Here is a 23,626-nt window from a genome sequence, read left to right on the forward strand (position 1 = left end):
AATTTGTCCCTCTCCCACCCTCCCCTTTGGTAACTGTAAATCTGTTCTCTGCGTGAGTCTGTTTCTGTTTCCTAAATAAGTTCATTTATATCATATTTTAGATTCCTTTACATTTAATTTAATGGGACAGAAATTTCACTGCCCAGAAATCTCTCAGGGGCTTAGTTGTTTCTGTTGTCATTTTCAGACTCTTAACCATATGACCCAAGCCCATGACAAATCCCTAAATGTAATGGAACCAACAACTCTGGTGAACACAGCTGACAGTCAGGTGGTAGTCAAGGACTTATGCATTGCATACAGTACATGTTGAAACCTCATTGCTCAAAGATTTCTCCCCTAAAGTGATTCCTCAATAGCTGTTTCCAGCACTTGGACACATGTCTGAATAGACACTGTCAACAGTCAAGTAGACCGTGCTCCCTGTCTGCCGAGAATCCCAGATCGTTTCCCCATATGGCAGCTGACTTAACCGCCGACTCTTTCTCAGCAAAAACCCCATGCACTGACTTCAATCACCCACTTCTCGACATTCCTATCTGTGGGTCTCCAACTCTGCCCGTCTGTCTGAGTAAGCGAGCCAGTTCATGGTATCAAAATATTTGTGTAAATGGAACCAGTCCTAATTCATCGCTTCTAAAATTATTTCATGGGATTGTGGTAGGCACTGTTTTGCTGGGGCATCGGGGTTAATCTCGGCACAAATGAGGCCTGCACTTATGTTATCCGAGAGCATCTTGCCCCCCGAAACTCTCTAATCATAGTTTCCCTACTATTTATCTAAGTTAAGGATGTCCAAAAGCGTGACGGTAATAGTTCAACATCATTCTCCAAAGTGTGACACTGCTCTTTTATGCTTAGCAAACTTCAGATTCTTATTTATATCTCTCAAGAACTTGAATATGAGGAATTTCTTAGGAGATAAAAAGGAACATTTAAAAAAACAAAGTTTTCCACGCAGCCTGCAAAGAAAGGAAAGAAAGAAAAAGGGAAGGGAAGAAAAAAAGAAGAGAGAGAGGGAGAGAGGAAGATACTGTGTTTGCTGCCGGCTATTTGCAGACTACACTTCTTTTCTGATGCTGTCAGGTCTCCGAGGGCCTGGGCAGAGAACCCTAGCCGATGGGAGCTACGTGACAAATAGCACCACTTACGGAGCGCCTACTGTTTGCAAAGCAAGCTAGGTTTGCAAAACAAACTAGGTTAGTTACTCACGTGAGCTCTAATCTTTCAGCAGCCCTTCACAGGAGGGATTATCCTTGTTTTACAAAAGAGGATACAGGTGAAAGAGGATGTAAAAACTGTCCAAATAGACAGCTGGAAAATGGTAAAGATTGGATTCATACCTTTGCTCCAAGTTGAAGCATTATCTAAGAGTAGAATTATCCCTGTCTGTACTAACTGTTGTATCACTTGCTAGGCAAGAAAAACATCATTATGTATCTTTCTTGTTCATCGTAAAACTAAATACAAATAACACCTGGTAGCTTAAATCATTAAGTAATAGTCACGATCACATCGACAATGTACTTCCTATCGGAAGATTTTGGTAATTACAACTCATAATTCCATCCCCAGACTGTTTGCTAATAATAGGAATTTATGTTCATCAAATGTTTACAATCGGTGCAAAGTTCAAGTTCGCTGATGCCCTGGTTTACTCTGCTGCAGTAAGGTGATGTGAGCTTTCCCTCCTAGGACCAGAGATTAATTATGTGCTTAGTGAAGGCCCACTAGTGTAAGGGACAGACTAGGAGTATTAGCATAATCTCTGCCCTCAGGGAACGGCTAAACTAGCCAGAGACACCAGCGCTTGAAAGACACAAGATAATGTGAAATTGAATGCTGGATTGTGAAGAATAGAATAAGATTCTCGAAGTGGAGAAGTCTGAACGGAAGTGAACAGCCTGAGAAGGTCACAAGCAGGGTGGCTGCCAGGAGATGTCAGAAGTTGGTACTTACCGTCATGAACTCACCACCGGAAGGTGGCCTTTACCTGAGATGATCCAAAATTTGGCTTGAATAGCACATTGAACCAGCTTCTGAAGGCCAGGCTTAGGTGAAGCAAACTCTCAAAATATCAACCTGTAAACCAGAATTAAATGTATTCAGTTTAAATGAAAAATACAATGTCCGAGGTTCTGATTTGACAAAGAAGCAGATGAATGACCGCTCATGGTTTTGTATGTGGTGCTTGCGGCACGTGCTCCAGGGTGTGTTGTAGGGAAGAGGCCAGTCCTGAAGGTGGGTAAGCCTCCCAGCGTGTAGAGGAGGGCAAGCAAGTACGGATTAGGGTCGGCTACTAGCATCATCTGGATTATGTTAACCAGGGCCTGAAATCATGGGGTTTCAGCACAGAGAGAGGAAATAGGCAAAAATATTTTGAAATGAACAAAAATACGTGCACTCACAATTCATGGGCTGGGTTGTGTGTGATAAGGAAGCATTAGTCATAAAGCACTTCATAATTCATTAATCTCCTGTTTGACAAAGCAGGTGGGGAGAGTTAGAAAAACTTAGCTACAGTCCTGCTTGTTACTTCCTTGAAAGAGGTAAAACGTTTAGTCAAAGACAATGATTGAAATCTGCACACTATTATATACAGAATACCAACAGGGACCTACTGTAGAGCACAGGGAACTCCACGCAGGTATCTTGTAATAACCTATAATGGAAGAGAATGTAAAAAATATGTACATATATATATGTATACATATATGTATAACTGAATCACTTTGCTGTCAACCTGAAACTAACAACATTTTATTTAAATCGACTATATTTCAATAAAAATTTTAAAAAGAGAATGATTGATGAAAACAAGCCTTGAGGTTTGAGAATATGTAATTAATACTGCTTTTACAAGCCTTTATTCAGTATAGAAACACTGGTGAGGTTGAGATGTATAAGCATGGGTTCCTACTTGGAGACGATTTGAAAAAGAAACAGCCGGATACCTAGACCATAGAATTCAAAGGCAGCAAGTTGTGTAACTAGCATTCAGCTAGCGTGCCAAGGTGTATACAGCAAATCAGAGAGCTCGCCGTGGTAATGATTAGCATGTGAGGAAATGAAGGAGGAATAACTTTATAATAAATTTCTAAAAAATAGTGTCTAATTTGGGACTTCCCTGGCAGTCCAGTGGTTAGGACTTTGCGCTCTCACTGCTGAAGGCACGGGTTCAATCCCTGGTCGGGGAGCTAAGATCCCACAAGCCACGGCGTGGCCAAAAAAAAAGGTGTTAATTTATTACTCTGAATAAAGTCTAGAGTCATGTTTTAAAAGCCACTTGCAATTATTTTTGAGAAAGTTATGCTTGTATTTAACGTGAATAGGCAGAATTAGAGAAAGAAGAAAAAAATGTTCAAGAGTGTAGATGTTAGTTATATAGGAATATTTCAAGACCACATGTGTAATCATGACTATTTGGTTGCCTCCTCTACTTATGTTTGTATATAAATATGTATGTTAACATATATTCATGTGTAAACTCATCCATCTGTCCGTCCATCCATCCATCCATCCATCCATCCATCCCACTCACCAGTCATTTAGTCCTTGCTATGTATGGACCAAAGGCCACGCTGAACATTGGGAATAAAAAGATTATTAGATGGGCCCCTGGCCTCTAGAAGGCCTTGAATAGTAAGAAAATAGTAATGTGTGTAGTGTGGACTTTGCTGGGGAAGGTTGCAACCTCTTTGCCTGTGGGATTCACAGGCGACGTCTCTGAGAAGATGACATTCAGCTGAAATGTGAAGGGTACACGTAACTGTGCCGAGTGAAATGATAGAGCTAATACTATTAGTCGTGCAGGACTTAATCGGTCAACTTTTAAAGCGTGGAGTGTGGGATCGATTGTTCTAAAGAATTCCATGCTCAGTATTTTAAAAGTTGCCATTAGGCGCCTTCTAAGTAGATCCAGTGAAATGTCCTGCCGTGTGTGCTTGGAACGCATGAGTCATAATTGGTGATATAGTGCGTTCCTGACCTATGACAGGAATATTATCGCTGGAGTTGCTGTATTGAAAACTGGGATCCTGTTCGCCATCTGGTGAGCTGTGCTGTCTCGCCCAGGTTGAGGTTCAAGATGACTAAAGCCCTGAGTAGCCCACAATTACTCAGTTGCCCAAAGGCCCACAAGTAGACGGGAAAGTTGTCTGTGTCTCATCAGATCCCTGAACTGAAGTTTGCAGAGGGCGGGGGCAGGGAGAGGATGCATGTTGCCGTATCTTTCACTTTCCTGTGTGGTTTGAAGCACTTCCGTTCGCCTGTCAGCCAAATGGAACGAATGGGTCAGTGTTTGTGCCTTGGTATCAGGTAGTAGTTAGAGGCTGGGGACATGGAGATGAAAAAAGAAAAGAAAAGAAAAGAAATGCAGCCCCTGCCTCATAAGAGCTTGTATTCTAAGCTTATATCCTGTGATAATACAGTATTAGAAAGACATTTACATGTGTATTTTTTTTCATATTTTAAACTCTAGTTTAAATGAAAATACGAACAGCTTTGTGATTGAAACCAGAGTCCAATAGCTGCTGCAAGTGGCTTCTGTTAGACTTCGGTTCTGCCTATACGGCGCGTGATCTGGTTCTCGTCTACTTTATTTATATTATTTTCTTGTTTACCTATGAGATTAAGAAAATTAAGGAGTGACATGCGTGGTTGATTCCTGTCATTTTCAGAGAGGACACTGAGGCTTAGCAGAATAAGTAGGTAGATAAAAATTTCTGAATATATGAATAGAAGTCAGGAGATAATTAAAAATAGAAAGAAAGCAGGGCTTCCCTGGTGGCGCAGTGGTTGAGAGTCCGCCTGCCGATTCAGGGGACGCGGGTTCGTGCCCCGGTCTGGGAAGATCCCACGTGCCGCGGAGCGGCTGGGCCCGTGAGCCATGGCCGCTGAGCCTGAACGTCCGGAGCCTGTGCTCCGCAACGGGAGAGGCCACAACAGTGAGAGGCCCGAGTACCGCAAAAAAAAAGAAAGAAAAAAAAGCTATTCTACACCTCTGTCAAGGGGTGAAGAGCCTAAGAAAACTGTTAAAAGAAGCTGAATTTTCTGGTAGCCCGGGAACCTATTAAAGGCTATGGTAAGAGTCCTGGATATCAAAGCCCCTTGAAGGGGTAATTTTAACAGGATGAGGAAAGAAATAGAGCAAGAGGAAACATTTTAAAGTGGGAAGAGGAAAATAAAGCAACCCTAGGGCCGAAACAAACCCGGCCCAGGGATACTGCCCAGGAAGGTGGGTTGAGCCAGGTGCACACGAAGCCTAGCATTTCTTATTTCCCTTTTCATACCACAAGATATGAAGTAATCGCCTTAGCTGGGCTTACCAGAGTGGTCAGATCACCTAGCAAAATGCAGTGTTTTATTTAATGTGAAGATTTTTGTTCTGTTTAGTTTCTTGAGAAATGACAGTCCTTTTTCTTTTTCTTTTCTTTTTTCTCTTCTGCCTCATTCTGTAGTCAGGTTCTGAGGAAAATATCATCCCGTATATCACATAAACCTTTTGGCATTAGAAATAAAAGTGATGATCTTAGAAAATCTCAAAGTGAAGATTGATTCTTTTCAAAATTGCTCGGTAAACTTTAATAAAAAATTATTCCAACTTACCTAATTCAGTTTCTGGATTTCATATGTGTGTGAAATATATATATGAATAGCTTGATAATGAACATGCTTAAAGTAAATACATATGTACTCAGGGGGTGATATAAAAATCAACGTGATATGAGTAGAATTTTACCTATTCTACTTATACTCTACATATTTATACCCTAAAGTCACACATGCAAATATGTGTGTATATGTGTGGGTATATTTACATATGCAGGGGGGTATATGCGTATACACACAAATATATACCTGTCTCCTGTGGAGTGATCACGGAAGACAAAGCAGAAAAAGCAAACAAAGTAGCAGTAAAATTCCATTTTTATGACTTGGACAACACAGGCGAACGAGAAACGAGACGGTCTCGGGAACTAATAGAATCTTCATTCTATAATAAAAGCTTCCATTAATTGAGCATCTTCTTCATGCCGGATCCCATCCTAGGGGTGCCTCTTGGAATCAGTCTTTGGTTGTATCTGAGGAGGGATGAGGGATCGTTTCTTTTCAGAAGAGTCAGATGGAGACTATGTCACATGAATTCCAAAATCTGCTTTTGTGTTCCAAAGGATGACCTTTCTTTTTTTTTTTTTTAATTTTTATTGGCATATAGTTGACTTACAATGTTGTGTTAGTTTCTATACAGCAAAGTGAATCAGTTGTAAGCATACCTATATCCACTCTTCTTTTAGATTCTTTCCCCATAAGGATGACCTTTTAAGGTGTGATTTGCGCTGCACGGCATGTAAGAAAAAGGACTTTGTGCTGCTAGACACTCTGCAGTCTTGGAGCCCTGGGTGTCCAAGTGGACCAGTTGGCACTTGGAAGAGTTTTGTGAAAGTGCCTTGGTTAGGAGGAGGGGAGGGGCCTTCACTCCTGGGGGGCTTGGAGCCCCTAACCCCGGGCTGCCTGGTTAGGGAGTGGGCCGTGCACAGCACGGGGCTCCTTGTTGGCACGTTTGCTCAGTGCCTCAGCCCCTCCAGGACTGTATGTTTCTCTCTGGCTTCATAATACACTGATATTTACAAGTTGTTTCCATGGATATTGTCTGTAGAAAATGATGATATCCGGTGATGGCAGTGCCACACGGACCTTGGGAAATAATAAAATATTCTAGAAAAATGTCGTAGTGGGTGTTTTCTAGTCATATGCTCTGTGTTTAAGCTGCTTTCTTTTTGACACGACTATACACATCGACGGAAATGTGATTTGGATCTTAAACCAGAAAAAAAAAAAAAAGCTGAGATTTTTAAAAATACCTTCTGGACCGTCTAGTTTGGTGCTTATTTCGCCAAAAGGGACATGATGTCTAGAGCCGGTTAAAACTGAACAGCTCTTTCCTTAAAATAAGGAGTTCATGGCTCAAGACTGAAGCGCTCTGCACATCTGTTTGTGTTTGTTAAAGTACGAGGCTGTGGGTCTGTTCTTAGGGATTTTACAACTTTGAATAATGAATTATGCTGGATGGCCTGAAATTTGTTTTAAACTCTGAGAGTATTTTTTTCAGAGTATTTTTTTCTCAGAAATCATTCCATCATGAAATAAATTTTAAGAAATATAAATGCTCAAAATAAGTACCCTGAGCTTAAAAAAAAACCACTCATATTCAGGACTATGCCTGAAATTCTCTAGTAATCCAAGAGGAAGAATATTTTGATTTCACTTTGGTGTATTTTAAAACAAACTTATTTTGCCATTTGCACAGACTTTATCACCAAAAGGTAAATCTGTGTATCTAAACAGATGAGCCTTTTAAAATCCCTTATGCTCCTGCTCAGCCGTTTAAATATTTTCTTTTAAAACCAGGCCTGACGTCATGATAATGCTTTGATAAGCATTGCATGAATCCGGTCCAAATTTTATTATCACACTACTTAAATAATTCTCTCAGCTTTAGATAAACCCATATCCAGTGCACCTTGGTCTGTCTGTGCAAGTGTAGGGGCAATACAGCATAGGTAAAAAATGAACCAACCTAACCAACAGCAATCCTTTGCAAATGTCTTGATTAATGATGGTATGGCCTTTTGTTAATATGTTTAGGCAATGGAATTCAGCTATTCAAAGAATCTATTTGGTTGGTAGGTAAACAGCATACAGAAGGAGCAGTCCGTAGGGTGCCTTTGGGTGATGGTTCATTGTGGCTTTCCTATGCCTGGAATGGTGTTGATATTGGGTGGACAAGAGTATATCCGTAGGCCTTCTTTCTTTTAAATTTTGAGGCCCTTTAAGTAAGCCTTGACACGTGCGTTCCCATTTCAATATTCCTAGTATCCTAAACTCAAGAGTTGGAACGCATTACAGGAAGTCCTTTTTTCCTATATCCACCTACTTCTACAGGCAAATTCTCCTTTATCCTTACCCTATGTATTGAAAGTAGAAGGAAAAACAAACAAGTGATAATCCATGAGAGAAAAACTTTGCTTAAGTCTAAGGAGAATGTTAACTTCATTGCTTCAATTTAGTCCCTCCAGTTTCTGTCGGTACTACAGTGGTTTGGTAGTTGGCACATGTAGCAAAGGTGTACTGTCTATCATTTATATAATTGTTACTTAATTATTACTGGCTTAACAGTGACTCAGCCAATATATGGTTAATAACCAGCCTCACACCACAAAGCATCACACGAGGCAGCCCTCAGTGTTAGTGAGGTTTTATTGTGAGAATTACCTGATAGTAATGATGGTTAAGAGCGGCCCTCGGAGCAGAGAGGAGCCTTGTCTCGCGAGGGGGCTCTGAGTTGACCTGGTAACCGGAGCTGCCTGAATCTCGGCCTAGTTTCAGGAGTTGCACAATGGTACAAGGTGCCGTTTCCGTAACAGTGCATCCTTCACCCACGGAGTAGTTGCCTCAGGGTAGGGGTAATATGTTTCAAGGGCTGGCGAGTCTTGGAAAGGATGCTGAGCGGGTCGGTGGGTGCTGTTTTTACATTAACTCATTTCATTCCCACAACAGCCATCAAGTTGACCCTGTTCCTGTGCCTGTTTTGTAGGACGTAAAATACAGACCCAAAATTTGAGAATTCGGTATTTGCCCACTGCATTCATGAATGTGTCTTCTACTACAGTGAAAGGAGCAAGCGATAATAATAATTAACAGCAAGGCATGTGTGCTTGTGTTCTAGGCAGGTAGGCTTCGGAAAGTAGGGCCATGGGGGCTGGTTCTGAGGTCCTCCTCGAGCCAGAAGTAATGATTCCCGCAGCTTGTGGTCGGGTGAGGAGCTCGGGGGGCCGCTGTTTCTCAGAGCAGAGTATTGCATGTGGGGTTGTGACGATAGCAGCTACTAAAAAAAAAAAAAAAAATACCACTTATTGAGCAGTTCACTCCTTAGGCATCGTTCTAATTGCTTCATATACATACATTCTCTCATTGACCATTCACGACAGCCTTGAGAGTTAATGAATATTATCCTCATTGGAAAGAAGACGATCTAGGGAGGCTCCGTTGTGTCCTGTTTTGCTAGAGACAGTATCATGTGATGGCTAAGAACATGGGCTCTGAAGCCCAGAGCAAGGACCTGCCTCCCCATCACTCTTCGCTGTATGACTTGCTTTGTTACCTCTTTGTACCTCAGTTTCCCATCTCTGATATGGATATTATAATAATAGGAGCTACAGATAGGATTGTGTTTGAAGATTGAATCACTTAATATTTATAAAGGAGCTGCATACAGTATGTACTGCATAGCGTTTGCTTTATTATTGTGGTTATTATTTTGCACAGATAATCTAGAAGACGGGATTTTGGTAAAAGTTATCGTAAACGCATGCCTTTTTGTCATTCAATAATATTGTTTGCCTTTCTTCATAGAGTGTTTATATTTTATTTGTTACTTTTATTACTACACCTTTTTACAGCTCACTGAAAGACATGTTTCCCTATTCGGTTTCTAACTTGCTTTTTTTACTGTCATAAGGAAAAACTATTGATGCTTGTATATTGATCTCACAGTTAGTCACTTTACTAAATTCTATTTTAGTTCCAGGTGGTTTTTAAAAGCCAAAGACTTTGAAATCGTCTTTGATACCTGTTTTTCTCTCACACCCAGCCCACCTCCTATCAGATCTTCAGACTGTTCCCAGCCTGGAGCCCATTCTTTACCCCTACCTGCCCCCATGCTCAAGCCACCCACCTGGATGATGGCGGAGCGTTTCCCGTCTGTGCTTATCCGACTACTGTCTGTTCTTAAGGGATCTGTTATCAACTAAGGATCGTTTTTCTCCTGCTTCTATTACATTTATTTGCTTTCCTCTCTTATTAAATTAGCTCGAGCTTCCCCCCAAAATGCTGAAAATAGTAGTGAGAATGGCCAATCCTGTCTTTGTTCTAACCTTAATGAGAATGACTTGGATTGTGTTTCATGTGATACTTGCAGTTAATTTCTGTTGTGTAATTTTACCATGATTTGAAAGTTTCCTGCTCTTCACAGTTGACTCCGTTTTTATCTAAGTATAATTGACTTTATTACGTTTTTTCAGCATTTATTAATATGAACATATAGTTTTTCTCCTTTGAATATTCTAAAAGGTCATCATTACATTACTCCTCAAGTTCATGTTGCAAATCCGTATTCTGTCAAGAAGTATGCTTTTAACCCACTAATGAACGATATTTGATTACATTTTATTTAGAATGTTTGCATTTCCCTCCATTTATAAATAGGATTTTTGGTTTTTTGTGTTTTTTTTGCGGTACGCGGGCCTCTCACTGTTGTGGCCTCTCCCGTTGCGGAGCGCAGGCTCCGGACGCGCAGGCTCAGCGGCCGTGGCTCACGCGCCCAGCCGCTCCGCGGCATGTGGGATCTTCCCGGACCGGGGCACGAACCCGCGTCCCCAGAATCGGCAGGCGGACTCTCAACCACTGCGCCACCAGGGAAGCCCTTCCCTCCATTTATGAGTGAACCTGGTCTTCATTTTACATGTTTGATATTTTGCCATTTCAAAAAACTTGGACACAGTACTTTTTTTTCAATTATTAGAAATTTTTACTTTTTCCAGCTTTATTCACATATAATTGACATGTAACATTGTGTAAGTTTAAGATGTGAGACCTGTTGATTTGAAATACTTATATATTGCAGTATGATTACCACTGTGGCATTAGCCAAGAGCCCCTTCATACCACGTCATTCTACTTCTACATTTAAGATCCATTCTCTTAGCAACTTTCAAGTATATGATACAATATTGTTAACTATATTCGTAAGATTTAGGCTAGCTTTTATTATTATTAATTGAGTGAATATCTGGTCATGTTCCATTTTTTTTTTTACAATTGCTTACATAACATTGAAATTATACATTCCTTTAATATCAAACGGAACTCTTCTATAAATCCTATGCCATTGCATCTTTTTTTATTGACAGATGTTTGACAGTGTTTTCAATTTCTTCTGGAGTTACTAGTCTGTTCACTTTTTCCACTTTTTTAGTCAACCTTTGTAATTTACGTTTTCCTAGTAAGGCATCCATGTCATTTAGCTTTTCAGATTTAAGTGGCAATAGTGTTGCCTAAAACATACTTACAGATGTGCAATCCATTTTTATCTGTGATTACCTCTTCCTTACTCCTATGCGTGGAAATTCTTGACCTCTCGCTCTCTCCCCCCCAGCTCCTTTCTGAGAACCAGCTCTTGGTTTTAATTCTGAATCCTAATTTGGTATTTGAATATATCTTTTAGAGTTTTAGTCTTCATCTTTTTTCACTTTATACTCTCTTGGTTTTCTTTTTTTTTTTAATTTTTCTAACTTTGTAGATTGAGTTCATGGCTTATATATTTGCAGTATTTTTATTTAGTAATAAGATAATTTAAAACTCTTCACTTCCTACCATGTACAGTCAACACCCCCATTTTTGACACGTAGAACTCTCATATTTTCCTGAGAATTACTCCATCGTATGTTGTCCTCCCTCTGCAGCGTGCTCTTTGCTTTGACTTAAAGTTCTCCGTAACGAATTTTGAGTGCTTAAAAGTAGACAGTCCTGAGTCAATTAAAATAAATACCTGTAAATGTATATGCCCAAATTATCAAGTTGACTGATTAATTTATTTGAATGACTGTTAATGGTTCTCCAGCCACTGAACAAGTTCATTTGGCCAATCTGGACAAAGACACATAAATTCTATACTGTTAAGCCTCAGCATAGAGGAAATATAATTAAGTAGGAACATTTTAAATATAATAGGCAGTACGGCTTCGCTCTTGAGAGCGTGGGCTTTGGAGTTCAGCTCCCAAAACCGAAGCCTTCGCTCTACACTTAGTTGCTATGTGACCTTGGCTGGGTACTTAGCTTTTCCATATTTTATAATTTGTAAAATGGGCAAAATAACAGTATTAACCTTTTATGATTTTTGTGAGGATCAAAGGAATGTATAAAGAGCAATGACTATGTGTAACATGTGTTACATGTGTAATTTTTAAAAAATTGTTATTGGAGTATAGTTGCTTCACAGTGTTGTGTTAGCCTCTGCTGTACAGCAAAGTGAATCAGCTATACGTGTACATACATCCCCTTTTTTGGATTTTCTTCCCATTTAGGTCACCACAGGGCACTGAGTAGAGTTCCCTTTGCTATACAGTAGGTTCTCCTATTTTATTTATAGTATCAATAGTGTATATATGTCAATCCCAATCTCCCAATTCATTCCACCGCCACCCCGCTTCCCCCCTTGGTATCCATGCGTTTGTTCTCTACGTCTGCGTCTCTGTTTCTGCTTTGCCAATAAGTTAATCTGTACCATTTTTCTATATTCCACATATAAAAGATATCATATGATATTTGTTTTTTTCCTTCTGACTTACTTCACTGTGTGACAGTCTCTAGGTCCATTCACGTCTATGCAGATAGCATTATTTTATTCCTTTTTATGGCTGAATAATATTCCATTGGATGTATGTATCACATCTTCTTTATCCATTCATCTGTCAGTGGACACTTAGGTTGCTTCTATGTCCCGGCTGTTGTAAATAGTGCTGCAATGAACGCTGGGATGCATGCATCCTTTCGAATTACAGTTTTCTCTGGATATAAGCCCAGGAATGGGACTGCTAGGTCATATGGTAGCTCTATTTTTAGTTTTTTAAGGACCCTCCTTACTCTTCTCCGTAGCGGCTGTATCAATTTGCATTCCCACCACCACGCATAATTATTAAAATTTATTTTCATTATAAGGTAAAGTATGGATGACCATTCTGGTGCCTAAATAGGGATTTAAAACGTTTACTCTGTGTCTGGGTTGTCTTCTGTTAAACCAAAGCGTAAACCACCGAGCACTGCTGCACAGCTGTCATCTTGTTAAGTTTATTACCTTCCCCAACAAGCCCAGGCTCCCGCCGACACGTGCAGAATGAGGCCTTCTGAAGATGCATGTCTGTCTGTTGGTAGAGTTTCACACCACCCTCGGGTTCGATCATTCACAGGGTAGATTTAATTGACAGGGTTTTAGTTAGTGTGAACTAGAAACAGCCTGTTTTGCAGGGTTGGTTTATTTTCGTGGAAGGAAGCTAGGTGTCGGACAATTGTGTTTACAAGTGAATTTATTTCTTTGGTTTAGTCCTCAGCAGCTCTCCTATCTTCAGTTTTTAAATTCCCATGTGAGAAGGAAAATTTTGTCTACAATCCCAGACTTGTTTGTTAAACATCAAAGAACATAAATCCTCTGGGGGTCCCCAGGGGTACGATAGAGAAAGGGAGTGCTGGTTATAAACCACTTAGCGCTGTGTGTACTGTATCATGTTTCCATGAGAAAGTGATGTTTGATTGGCCCCTAAAATAGGTTTAGTAAATCCCTTAAATACTGATGTGAGCAACTGTGCACGTGGGACATTAATACCTGAGAGTGTGCTGTAGGATTACCATGTCTCCAGAAAAGTCACCTGGGCATGTGTAGATTTCTGAATCTGATTCTGTTTTGTGATTTCACTTTTATGGGCCACACGCTGCTTGGCTTCATTTTCTCCCATTCATTTGGCTGGGGCCTGCAGATAATCTTTTATCCTTGTTTTCTCTCTTCCTTTTCTTCTTGATGTTTTGAGCTGTGCTGTAGTGTGTCAGCCAGCCAACTTAGGCAATGAGTCCCATATTCTCTACATGGCATTCTATGAGAAAAAAGAAACATTTCAAAGTATTGGGGAAGATAATTGGATTGAACACTTTAGTCTTTTTCCAACCACACTCTAGAAACAAGTTAGAGGAAAATATGGAATCGAGTGGCAGTGGGTTTTGTTCTGTTCTGTTTCTATTTTGAAGGTTAGGAAGCAGCCGTGAGGCATGGTAATATGTCTCAAGTAGATTGTCACTGGGTCTGTTTTAGACGACTTGAATATGATTTAAATATAAGAATGCTATTTTTAGCAAGAGGATTTACTGTTTTGATTCACAAAATTAATGTGGAATAATTGGATGAAACTTAGCATTATATTATCATAATGACACTGCTTTTGAAAAACAAATCCTAAAATGCCAAATTTACTATGAAACAATGAGTAGTATAACTTAAGTTCTACTTCTGAAAGGCGAAGAACAGAGCACTTTTTAGATGTTCGTTTCATTTAACTTCATGGAATGAAAAACTATGTAGGTCTTTAAAATACGATGATAAATTTTTGTATGCACCAGACTTGTATGAGCTTGTGAGAATTAATTACCAGCTATCTAACTGCAAATCCAAAAATTGTTATAAAGATTAGGGTTATGGGGTGTTTTTTTTTTTTTTTAATGGTGTCAAATTCAGTAGCAACTCTTCATGAAACAAGTAATAATCTACTTGTCACTCTTCTCTGCAGGACAGTGATTTTTGTCTTAGGATACAAGTTAGATATGGCAAAGTGTAAGACTTATTTGTGCCTTAATACGTTAACACTGATAATCTAGATATTTCCGAGTGTGCTTAAAAACTCCTTTTGTTTTTATTTTTTATTTTTTCTAAATTGTGTGCTGTCGTGAGTTGCTGAATTAAGGCCAGTAAGATCTTTCTTTTTATTCTTATATTTAAATTTTAACAAAAATATTTTTGGCTGCGTTGGGTCTTTGTTGCAGTGCGCGGGCTTCTCATTGCGGTGGCTTCTCTTGTTGCGGAGCACAGGCTCTAAGCACACAGGCTTCAGTAGTTGTGGCACGCGGGCTTAGTAGTTGTGGCTCGTGGGCTCTAGAGTGCAGGCTCAGCGGCCATGGCTCACGGGCTTAGTTGCTCCGTGGCATGTGGGATCTTCCCGGACCAGGGCTCGAACCCATGTGCCCTGCCTTGGCAGGCGGATTCCTCACCACTGCGCCACCAGAGAAGCCCCTAAAAACACCTTTTAAATACTTATAAGGAGCTTACACATCAGATTAACACATACGGTGTTTCTTTTTTTTTGGCCACGCCGGCGGCATGTAGGATCTTAGATCCCAGACCAGGGATTGAACCTGCGCCCCCTGTAGTGGAAGCACAGAGTCTTAACCACTGGACAGCCAGGGAAGTCCCTGGTGTTTCTTTTTTTAACAGAAATCAAAAGGAAATATGTATAATAAAATAGTTATGTGAGTTGTTAGTTTTAGGTTCCTTGCAAATGGTATTCTTTTCTCTTGGGTTGTTTCTATTAGAAAGATTATAATAGTTGTTTTGAAAATGGTCTGGAGGAGTTTGGGATTAACATATACACACTACTGTATATAAAAGAGATAACCAACAAGGACCTGCTGTACAGCACAGGGAACTCTACTCAATATCTTGTAATAACCTATAAGGGAAAAGAGTCTGAAAACAACATATATACGTTTAACTGGGTCACTTTGCTGTATACCTGAAACTAACACAACATTGTAAATCAAATTTACTTCAATTTTTAAAAATTAGAAAATAAAATGATTTAAAAATGATCTGAAGAAAGTTTTTGACACTATGTGTTCACCCAACCAGTTTATTGAAAATGACTTCATAATTGCCAGGCCCACGGGATGCTTCTTGGCTTCCGTCTCCTTTGGTCTTTCTCTGGCAGTGACAGCGGGCCCACTTCTGCCTGGGTGGACACTCTCCCTCCCTCTTGCCTTCGTCCTGTGCCATCCTGCTTCCCTGAGGGCTCCTTTTCAGGATGTTTTTGTTACAAGGGCTTTCTTTCTGCCCACACTTGAGATGCTGTCGTTTCCGCATCCTCAGACGTGTTGTGATCCTGTGTCTATGCTGCTGCCTCATTGAAACCTCCTGTAGGTGCCCCATAGTCTGCAAGGGAAGCAAACTCAGATGCCCACGTGGGCAAGTGATGGAAATAAATGAAGATCTGGTTATTAAGAAAAAAAATAATAAAGCAGCGTAGGAAACCGACAAGGCTTTTTAAAAACTGGAAGGAGGATGTCTCATCTAAAGCCCTTTCCACCTGGCCCAGCCTCAGTTTCCGTGAAGAGTGAAGGCCATACTGACCTCATGCGGTAAACGCTCTCCGTCCCTGGCACCCAGCTGCTCGGGTGAGGCCAGAGGACAAAGGGCCCTCCTCTCCTGGAGCTGACGCCGGTTCTGCAGATCTGAGTAACACAAGGAGTCACACCGGGGCTAATAATATTTAGTATGACCAGATGTTCAAATTTGTTTTAAAAGGGCCTGAAATCCAGATTTTTCTGTGAAATTTGACTTTTGAAAATGTTGACTTACAGACAGGGAAAGACAAATATCATATGATATCACTTATATGTGGAATCTGAAAAAAATAATATAAATGAACATATTTACAAAACAGAAATAGACTCACAGACATAACAAACTTACGGTTACCAAAGGGGAAAGGGGGGGAAGGGGGGATGGTGGGAGGTAAATTAAGAGTTTGGAATTAACATACATATACACACTACTATATAAAAAATACATAGACAGGGCTTCCCTGGTGGCGCAGTGGTTGAGAGTCCGCCTGCCGATGCAGGGGACACGGGTTCGTGCCCCGGTCCGGGAGGATCCCACGTGCCGCGGAGCGGCTAGGCCCGTGAGCCATGGCCGCTGAGCCTGCGCGTCCGGAGCCTGTGCTCTGCAACGGGAGAGGCCACAGCAGTGAGAGGCCCGCGTACCGGAAAAAAAAAAAAAACATAGACAGTAAGGACCTACTGCACAGCCCAGGGAACTACGTTCAGTGTCTGGTAATGACCTGTAACGGAAAAGAATCTGAAAAAATACATATATGTATATGTATAACCGAATCACGTTGCTGTGCACTTGAAACCAATACAACATTATAAATTAACTATAGTTCAATAAAAAGTAATTTAAAAAATACAGGTAGCACCTAAAAACTTAATTGATTCATTAAATGTGGACAAATATTTTAAAGAAGGGTAGAACCTCTTCACACTGTGCTTAACCTCTTTGGAACATTGGTCTCCAAACTACTTTTCTAACATCCGACTATGAAATTTCAAGGCCTTCGTACCTACACCTGTTCTTCCAGCTTGAGCTCCATCCTGTGTTCACAAGGGACCACCCCGGGCCCCTGGTTTCCTCTGTTACGTCCTCGGGATTGTGCTTCTCGCTAGAATGCGTTTCCATTCTCCCTGTCCCCCCGGTCAGTCAGGACTCACTGACAGCCCAGATGCTGCTTGGAAGGCTGACCCTCATCTCACTGCACAGGGTTTCCCTCACCTTGAAAGGGTTGCGCACTGCCCGTTTTTCCTAAGCAACCTCATTAGAGCGCTCAGCGCTGTTTAATGGACCCTGAGCCCATAGAAGCTGTGGTTTCATCTCTGTGTCCCGAGAATCTAGCCCAGCACTTGGTGGGCTGGCACTTTGGGCCAACACAGTGCTTCACAGGTACTCGTGGAATGACTGACCAGGCCTGAAATCAGCTGTCTGCAAACTAGCCCTGATGGTAACCCATCAGAGAGCGTCACCTCCCAAACACAGGACAGACATACTCTGTGAAAAGCGACTTTGTTCCACCTGTAAACGATCTCGGTATAAAAGTTACTCTGATTTAAAATGCTAGTTATCAACTTTTATACCGCGTCACGTCTGAAATAACCACTCAGTCTGTTTTACCCAAATCTTCCTCCCCCCCGCCCCCCTTCCTGGTCCACCTTCACAGCAAGACTCCTGGGAAGGTTGTGCCGGCTGCCTTGTGCATTGATCGTTTACCACCCAGGCTCGTCGTGCGATCGAGCAAAAGCTGTGCTCTCCTCCGGTATCTGAGTTTTCTTATTTGTTGCTTTCACAGTCGCAGGGTCACATTAAAGTAGGTGCCGGGTGGGAGCGAAGGGGTGCTGGGTAGAGAGGAAGGGCAAACTGTTGAGTGGGAGCTCTGTACCAGCGACGTCTAGGCGCCGCGCGCGTGCTGCCCCGCCTTCCCTCTCTGAAAACATCCCCGTGAGTCAGGTAGCATTCTCCTCATTTTAAGGACAAGAAAAACGAGGCTGGAACAGGTTAAGTTACACACCATAGGAGAGCTCTGGCTACTGCTTGAGGACAGAGTTGCATAAGTACAATTGGTTCATTATGCACTTTTTGTCCTTTTTCATCAGTTTTTTTCTTCTGTGAATTCTGTACTGTACAAAGTGTATTAATTTTAGTTGTCTGGTATCTACTGAATTTAGACTTTTTAAAAAACCAACCAGTTGTTTTCATCCATGTCAGACCTCCCTTAAGAAAAGTTTGGCAATGTCCTCTTTACTGTTGTGAAACGCAATTCATAACAGCGATCATCTATTTATATGTGCAGTTGTTTAAAAAATAAATGTAATGGCCTACATGCTCTGTAAAGCTGAAATAATAACAGTAATTTATATTAAAATACACATGCACCATTACAAGAAACGGAAAATGAAGTAGTCAGATGTTTGTATCTTCTGAGCAGCAGACTCAGACTAAATGCGTATGTTTTCTGGTTTTCACTGTGATGCAAAGAGTATAAGCAATGTTCCTATTAGTGATTTGATTTTCCAAAGTAGTAGCTGTTGTTCCAAAGTATAGAAACTTCCTTCGACTTAACGTGATCGTTCTGTTTCTAGAAAATTTGGCTTCAACTAAATCTGCAAAACATATTTGTGCTTCTGTGTGACAGCATTACGTTCTAGACTCAGATGGACGATAGCAGAAATGTTGCCTACGTGAGTGTCCAGCGAACTGTTTGAAAGGCATGGGGGGCATGGAGCAAACACCCATTTTTGGGACTGTCCCTTGTTGGGTGTCCACAGACCTTGCCCACTTCACCCCCCGCCCCTCATTGAGACAGTGTAAAATGCCCTACACATTTCTCACAATTCTCATAAGGGGCAGCCCTCCTCTCCATGAGTGCCACTGATTGAAACTTTCAAACCCAAGTTAACATTGGTTAGAAAAGTATTAAGCATTCATTCCATAGGTTTAAGATACTGTGTGTAGCACAGTGTAAACCAGAAGATGTAAGAATTGGTTCCTTTCTTCAAGGGTTTAACAGCCTAGCGAACAAGATGAATCACTTGTATAGGCGTAGTTAAAAGTATGTGTTTATCAGGAAGAGAAAGATGGCGGTGAGCTGAGAACAGCCAGAAAGGTCTCACAGAGGCAGCGCAGTACAGAGTGAGATTTGGAGGACGTGTCTATAAAAAAGTGGCTCTAGAAAAGCTTGGAACACAGATGAGGAAAGGGGGCCAAGGAGCCCGACTGGGGTGAAGGAGTGACTGCCGGAAAGTGATGGGCAGTGATCATGGAAATAAAGTTGGAGCAAAACTGTCATATCCAAATGGAGATTAAATTGAATAATTCATGAACGTCAGATATGGTCGCTCTGTACAAAATATTCAAGTTTTGCCATGGCTCTTTAAATGAATTTGAAGTTCGTTACCAGTAAAACTGGAGGGCTTAGAATAGAAGACTTGTATTTCTTTAATTGGGAATGCATTTTCAGTTGTGTCTCTTCCTTGGAAGATTTTATTCTATTTATGCAGTTAAATGTGGGATGAACTCACAGCTGTGGTCCGCAGGGACTCATTGTCTCCATGGACATGGACTTTGAATTCCTAAAATAACAGACCATGGTTTGATGTCTCTTCTCTCTTGGTCTCTCGCAGGTATGATTTTGTAGAGGTCGAGGAACCCAGCGACGGAGCCGTATTAGGGCGCTGGTGTGGGTCTGGCACTGTTCCGGGAAAGCAGATTTCTAAAGGCAATCAGATCAGGATACGGTTTGTGTCTGATGAATATTTTCCTTCGGAACCCGGGTTCTGCATCCACTATAACATTGTCATGCCAGTAAGTACCACTTAGAGATGCCCTTATGTATCTGGATCAGTTGTTTGGTCACTTCTTTTTCTCCTTTTAAACAAGAGATTTAGGAAAACCAAGAACCAAAAACCTTTCCATAGCTTGATTTTTTTTTTCATAAATGTCACTATGGTTATCGCTATAACTATAATTTATTCACTGCAGATTATTAGTGTCTCCATTGCCTTAAAAGTCCATGCTTTTATGTGATGTTTTCATTTTCCCCCCATTAAGGTGTCATCTTTCCTTTGTGTACCCACCAAAAGTTGATTTTTTAGATGTGTCATTTTATCTGTTTTGGGGGGAAAGGTAAACTTATTAACTACTCTTTTCAAATCAGTGTTTTAGTAAAATATATTTTAAAAAGTAGTTATCTCAGTTTTCCTACTTATCTTAATATTTGTCCTGATTAATAATATTGTGGCCTTTGTACCCCAAAGAGGAAGTTTCAAAATTCTCACAGGGATTTAGGAAATCTGTTTTTATTTGTATTGCAATTGTTTATTCCCTTTATTTTATGTATTATTTCAAACATTTGTATCTATTTGTTGCGCTGCAACAAAAATATTGAAAACCTTCTGGCTGTTTATCACATGCTGCTTATAATGGTAATTCAGAACTATTTATACAAATATGGTGTCACCTAGTATACTTTTCAAATATGATGAGTATCACCATTTAAAAGAATATAACATTGATATCATTAATGATTTTGACAGATTTAGCAAATCAGTATGTACACTGGGAACATGAAATGGTGTGGGCTACATGCATTAATTAACATGTATATTCTAACCAGGTATAAAAATAATGCATCCAGCACACTAACAATTCATGAGGCCAATTAGAAAATATGGGATCACTATTTAACTTTATATATTATTATATAATTTTTATAATTACAATTAGAATACATATAATTATGATAATTATATATTATATTGATATGTAAATATTATGAATACATTAACATGTAAATATTGTGAATGATTATACATTATTCATATATTATATAATATTATAATATTATATTATATAATGATTTTTAAACATTGTGAATAATTATATATTATTCAGATTGTAACATTAAGCAGGAATTTCCCTTTTTTGATTGCCCAAACTCAATTCTGTGGAATAGTATTTAAGCAACTGACTAAATTATGAAATTTAAGTATTGTTTGAGATACAGCTGAAAAGAAACAACAGAATGTAAACTGAAGTTGGAAAAATGATAATTTATTTATTAACAGAATCATTTACTGTGTACAATTGAAGTTGAGGGAGGTACCTCTAAAATATGCTGTGAATTTACATTGTGAATCTTGATCAGTTTTCTGATACAGATTATTTGAGATATCTGTGTCTATTCCATTATGAAATACTTTGCAGAGTGTAGATTCTCTACCATGTCCTTTGTTAATTTCCAAAATTTTTCTTAATTTAACTGTTTAACATTTTTATTTAAATTTAATAAAATTTAATAATTTCACCTAGAAAAGTGTTAATATTAGACAAGGATGAACTTATTTAAAAACCTTTTGATACTGTGACTATTTGTTTGAATGAAGCCACTAAGAATCTGTTTATCACCCTTTCACAGTACGCTGCTTCACAGAATTTATGAGTTTAACATTTGTTTTAAGCCTAAAACGCCCTTGGGAGCCATGAGAAAGCTACACTTTCACAAAGTTATACAGTCCATATTTTCCAGTTTGGATTTAGCACATCTAATGTTCTTAAATATGAAACAATCTAATTTTACTGTAAAACATAATGGTAGGTCTTGTATCATAGCAAAGGTTTGATTTATCCCAAACCTGTGACAAAAATAAACTTGAAACTGAGAAGCCATTTGTACAGTATTTTAAATGAACTAGTGTCTTCGCATTATATTAATAGCAGTCTATTATCATCCCACAGAATAAGACATGAAAGCAAAAACATATATATATGCTGACACCAAGTGTTGCCTTCCTCTGATTTTATGATCTCATAGGTTGCCTGGTTGTATAACCCACGGAGTGGTGTGGAAGAAATAAAATATGTAAAGACAAAAACACAGGAAATGTACAGTGCCTCGCTTAGTTCTGGCCCCATTAGAGTTTTTCAATAAGTAGTTGAATACTGAGTTGACCACACAACTCAGTCACCCCAGCTTAACTAACAGCGGATTCACTGACACTTGTGTTTCCATACGTATGTGTGTGTCAGATTCCTGAGCCTGGAGATGAGATAAAGACCCATAAGGATCTGCTGTAAGTACCACCCATCCTCTGGACTGGGAAAGACCCTGCCCCCTGGGTTTGACCTGTTACCAGGGATTCACTGTGACTAAGACCAGACACTGCATCTGGAAGACTTTGGGTGAAGAGGGTATTTCTGTTTGCATCATCAAAATTAAGTTCAGTACGTTTTTAGATCGTTACTGAAATAGTTGGATAAATTGTCAATATGGACTTCGGATTGACACTCTCCTGGGCTCTGTTGAACGTGTCTTTCTTGGTAACTAACTTCTTGGTAACTAGTTGCCCTGCGATGGCTACCTGGGGAAACAGTTTGCATTATGCTTAGGAAACCCTCAGGCTGGGGCCAGAAGAAGCGAGAGAAGAGGACAGTAGGTTCCTGCCTTGCTTAACGTGTGTGACCTGGTGATTTTAATCTTGCCAGATGGCTTTCTGGAGTGATCACTGATACGTGAATTGTACTGTCTCACAAGCTTTGACTCCTCAGGGTGTGAGTTTACTTTGACGGTTTACCTGCCATTCCCTCACTTACCCTTTGCCCTGATCCCATGCAGCCGTGGCTCTCTCCATGCAGCCCACACTCATTCTGCTCTCAACAACTGCCCCGAGTTGGTGAGTGAAAATCGGTGAGTGATTTTGCACTCTAGCCTCCCAGAGTGTTGTGAACTATCAGTGTACGTTGCTCAAGGGCACCCCTCCCTGCCTGACCCTCTCCCCCAGCATCCCTGCCAGCAGGGCATCATCCATCAGTCTTATCTGTGCACCAGCGAAGGAAAGCCTCAGGGAAGAAAGTTTGCCTTTTGGAGAGGAGGCTTTAAAGTTCTGGGGCATTTGCTCAGGGCCAAGTGCCCCTCCAAGCCCCTGGATCCTCGCTCACACTTTTTTTTTTTTCTTTTTTCCCAGAGGTGAACTTCATAATTAACACACCCAGCTCCCCAGAGGCCATGGTCTCCCTGACTGCAAACCCCCTGCTGCACAGGAGGACTGAGGGGCCACCGGCCCGATGGCTTCTTAATTTTGTAATGATACAATGCTGTTCAGCACAGGCCCTGAGTGCACTGCGAACTTCCTGCCTTGAGCTGTCGCTGTGCAGCTGTTCAGTGTTCCCTCATCTGCCGTCACCCCTGGGGGGGGGGTGAACCCCCATGGAGCTATCTCACTTACTGTATGCGACAGAGTAGTGACGATTCATAAACCAGAAAACTGAAGAATCGCAGTAATGGCACGACATACTCTCCTGGTCCTGGTGTACTAGGCTGTATCGCCAAGGTTACATTCTCGTCCTCCTTAAAGAGGAGGATTTCTTTCCTTCTTTTTCTTTTTGTTGTTGTTGTTGTTGGGGACTGGAGCACACCCCCGGGGTAAAGAAATTAGTGCCTACGTATGACGTCATACGCATTGATGGGTCTAATCATCCTTACCTGCTTTTTCATAATGATCAGAACGAATATTTTGCATCTATCGACACATAGAAAAACAAATGTTGAGTTTAATCACATTTTTTTCTGGGACGATTATAGAGAAAGTTTATTTTAATATCCTTTATATTTTACAAAGAAGAGAGTGACCTCCGCAGCCCTCT

The 23,626-nt window shown here is 40.5% G+C and overlaps 1 protein-coding gene across 1 annotated transcript in view; it reads left to right on the forward strand.

Annotated features, from left to right (window-relative positions):
- The window catches only part of PDGFC (platelet derived growth factor C), a gene marked incomplete at both ends in the record, with an annotated part of 217,833 nt that overhangs the window by 143,410 nt on the left and 50,797 nt on the right, over positions 1-23,626 (forward strand). Inside the window, one exon of the mRNA XM_082838460.1 lies at positions 19,609-19,789. Coding sequence (XP_082694586.1) covers positions 19,609-19,789 — 181 coding nt within the window. The remainder of the gene's footprint in view (positions 1-19,608; positions 19,790-23,626) is intronic.

This window comes from Leucopleurus acutus (genome assembly GCF_964270905.1).
Source record: "Leucopleurus acutus genome assembly, chromosome: 4".
In the NCBI taxonomy this organism is placed as follows: Eukaryota; Metazoa; Chordata; class Mammalia; order Artiodactyla; family Delphinidae; genus Leucopleurus; species Leucopleurus acutus.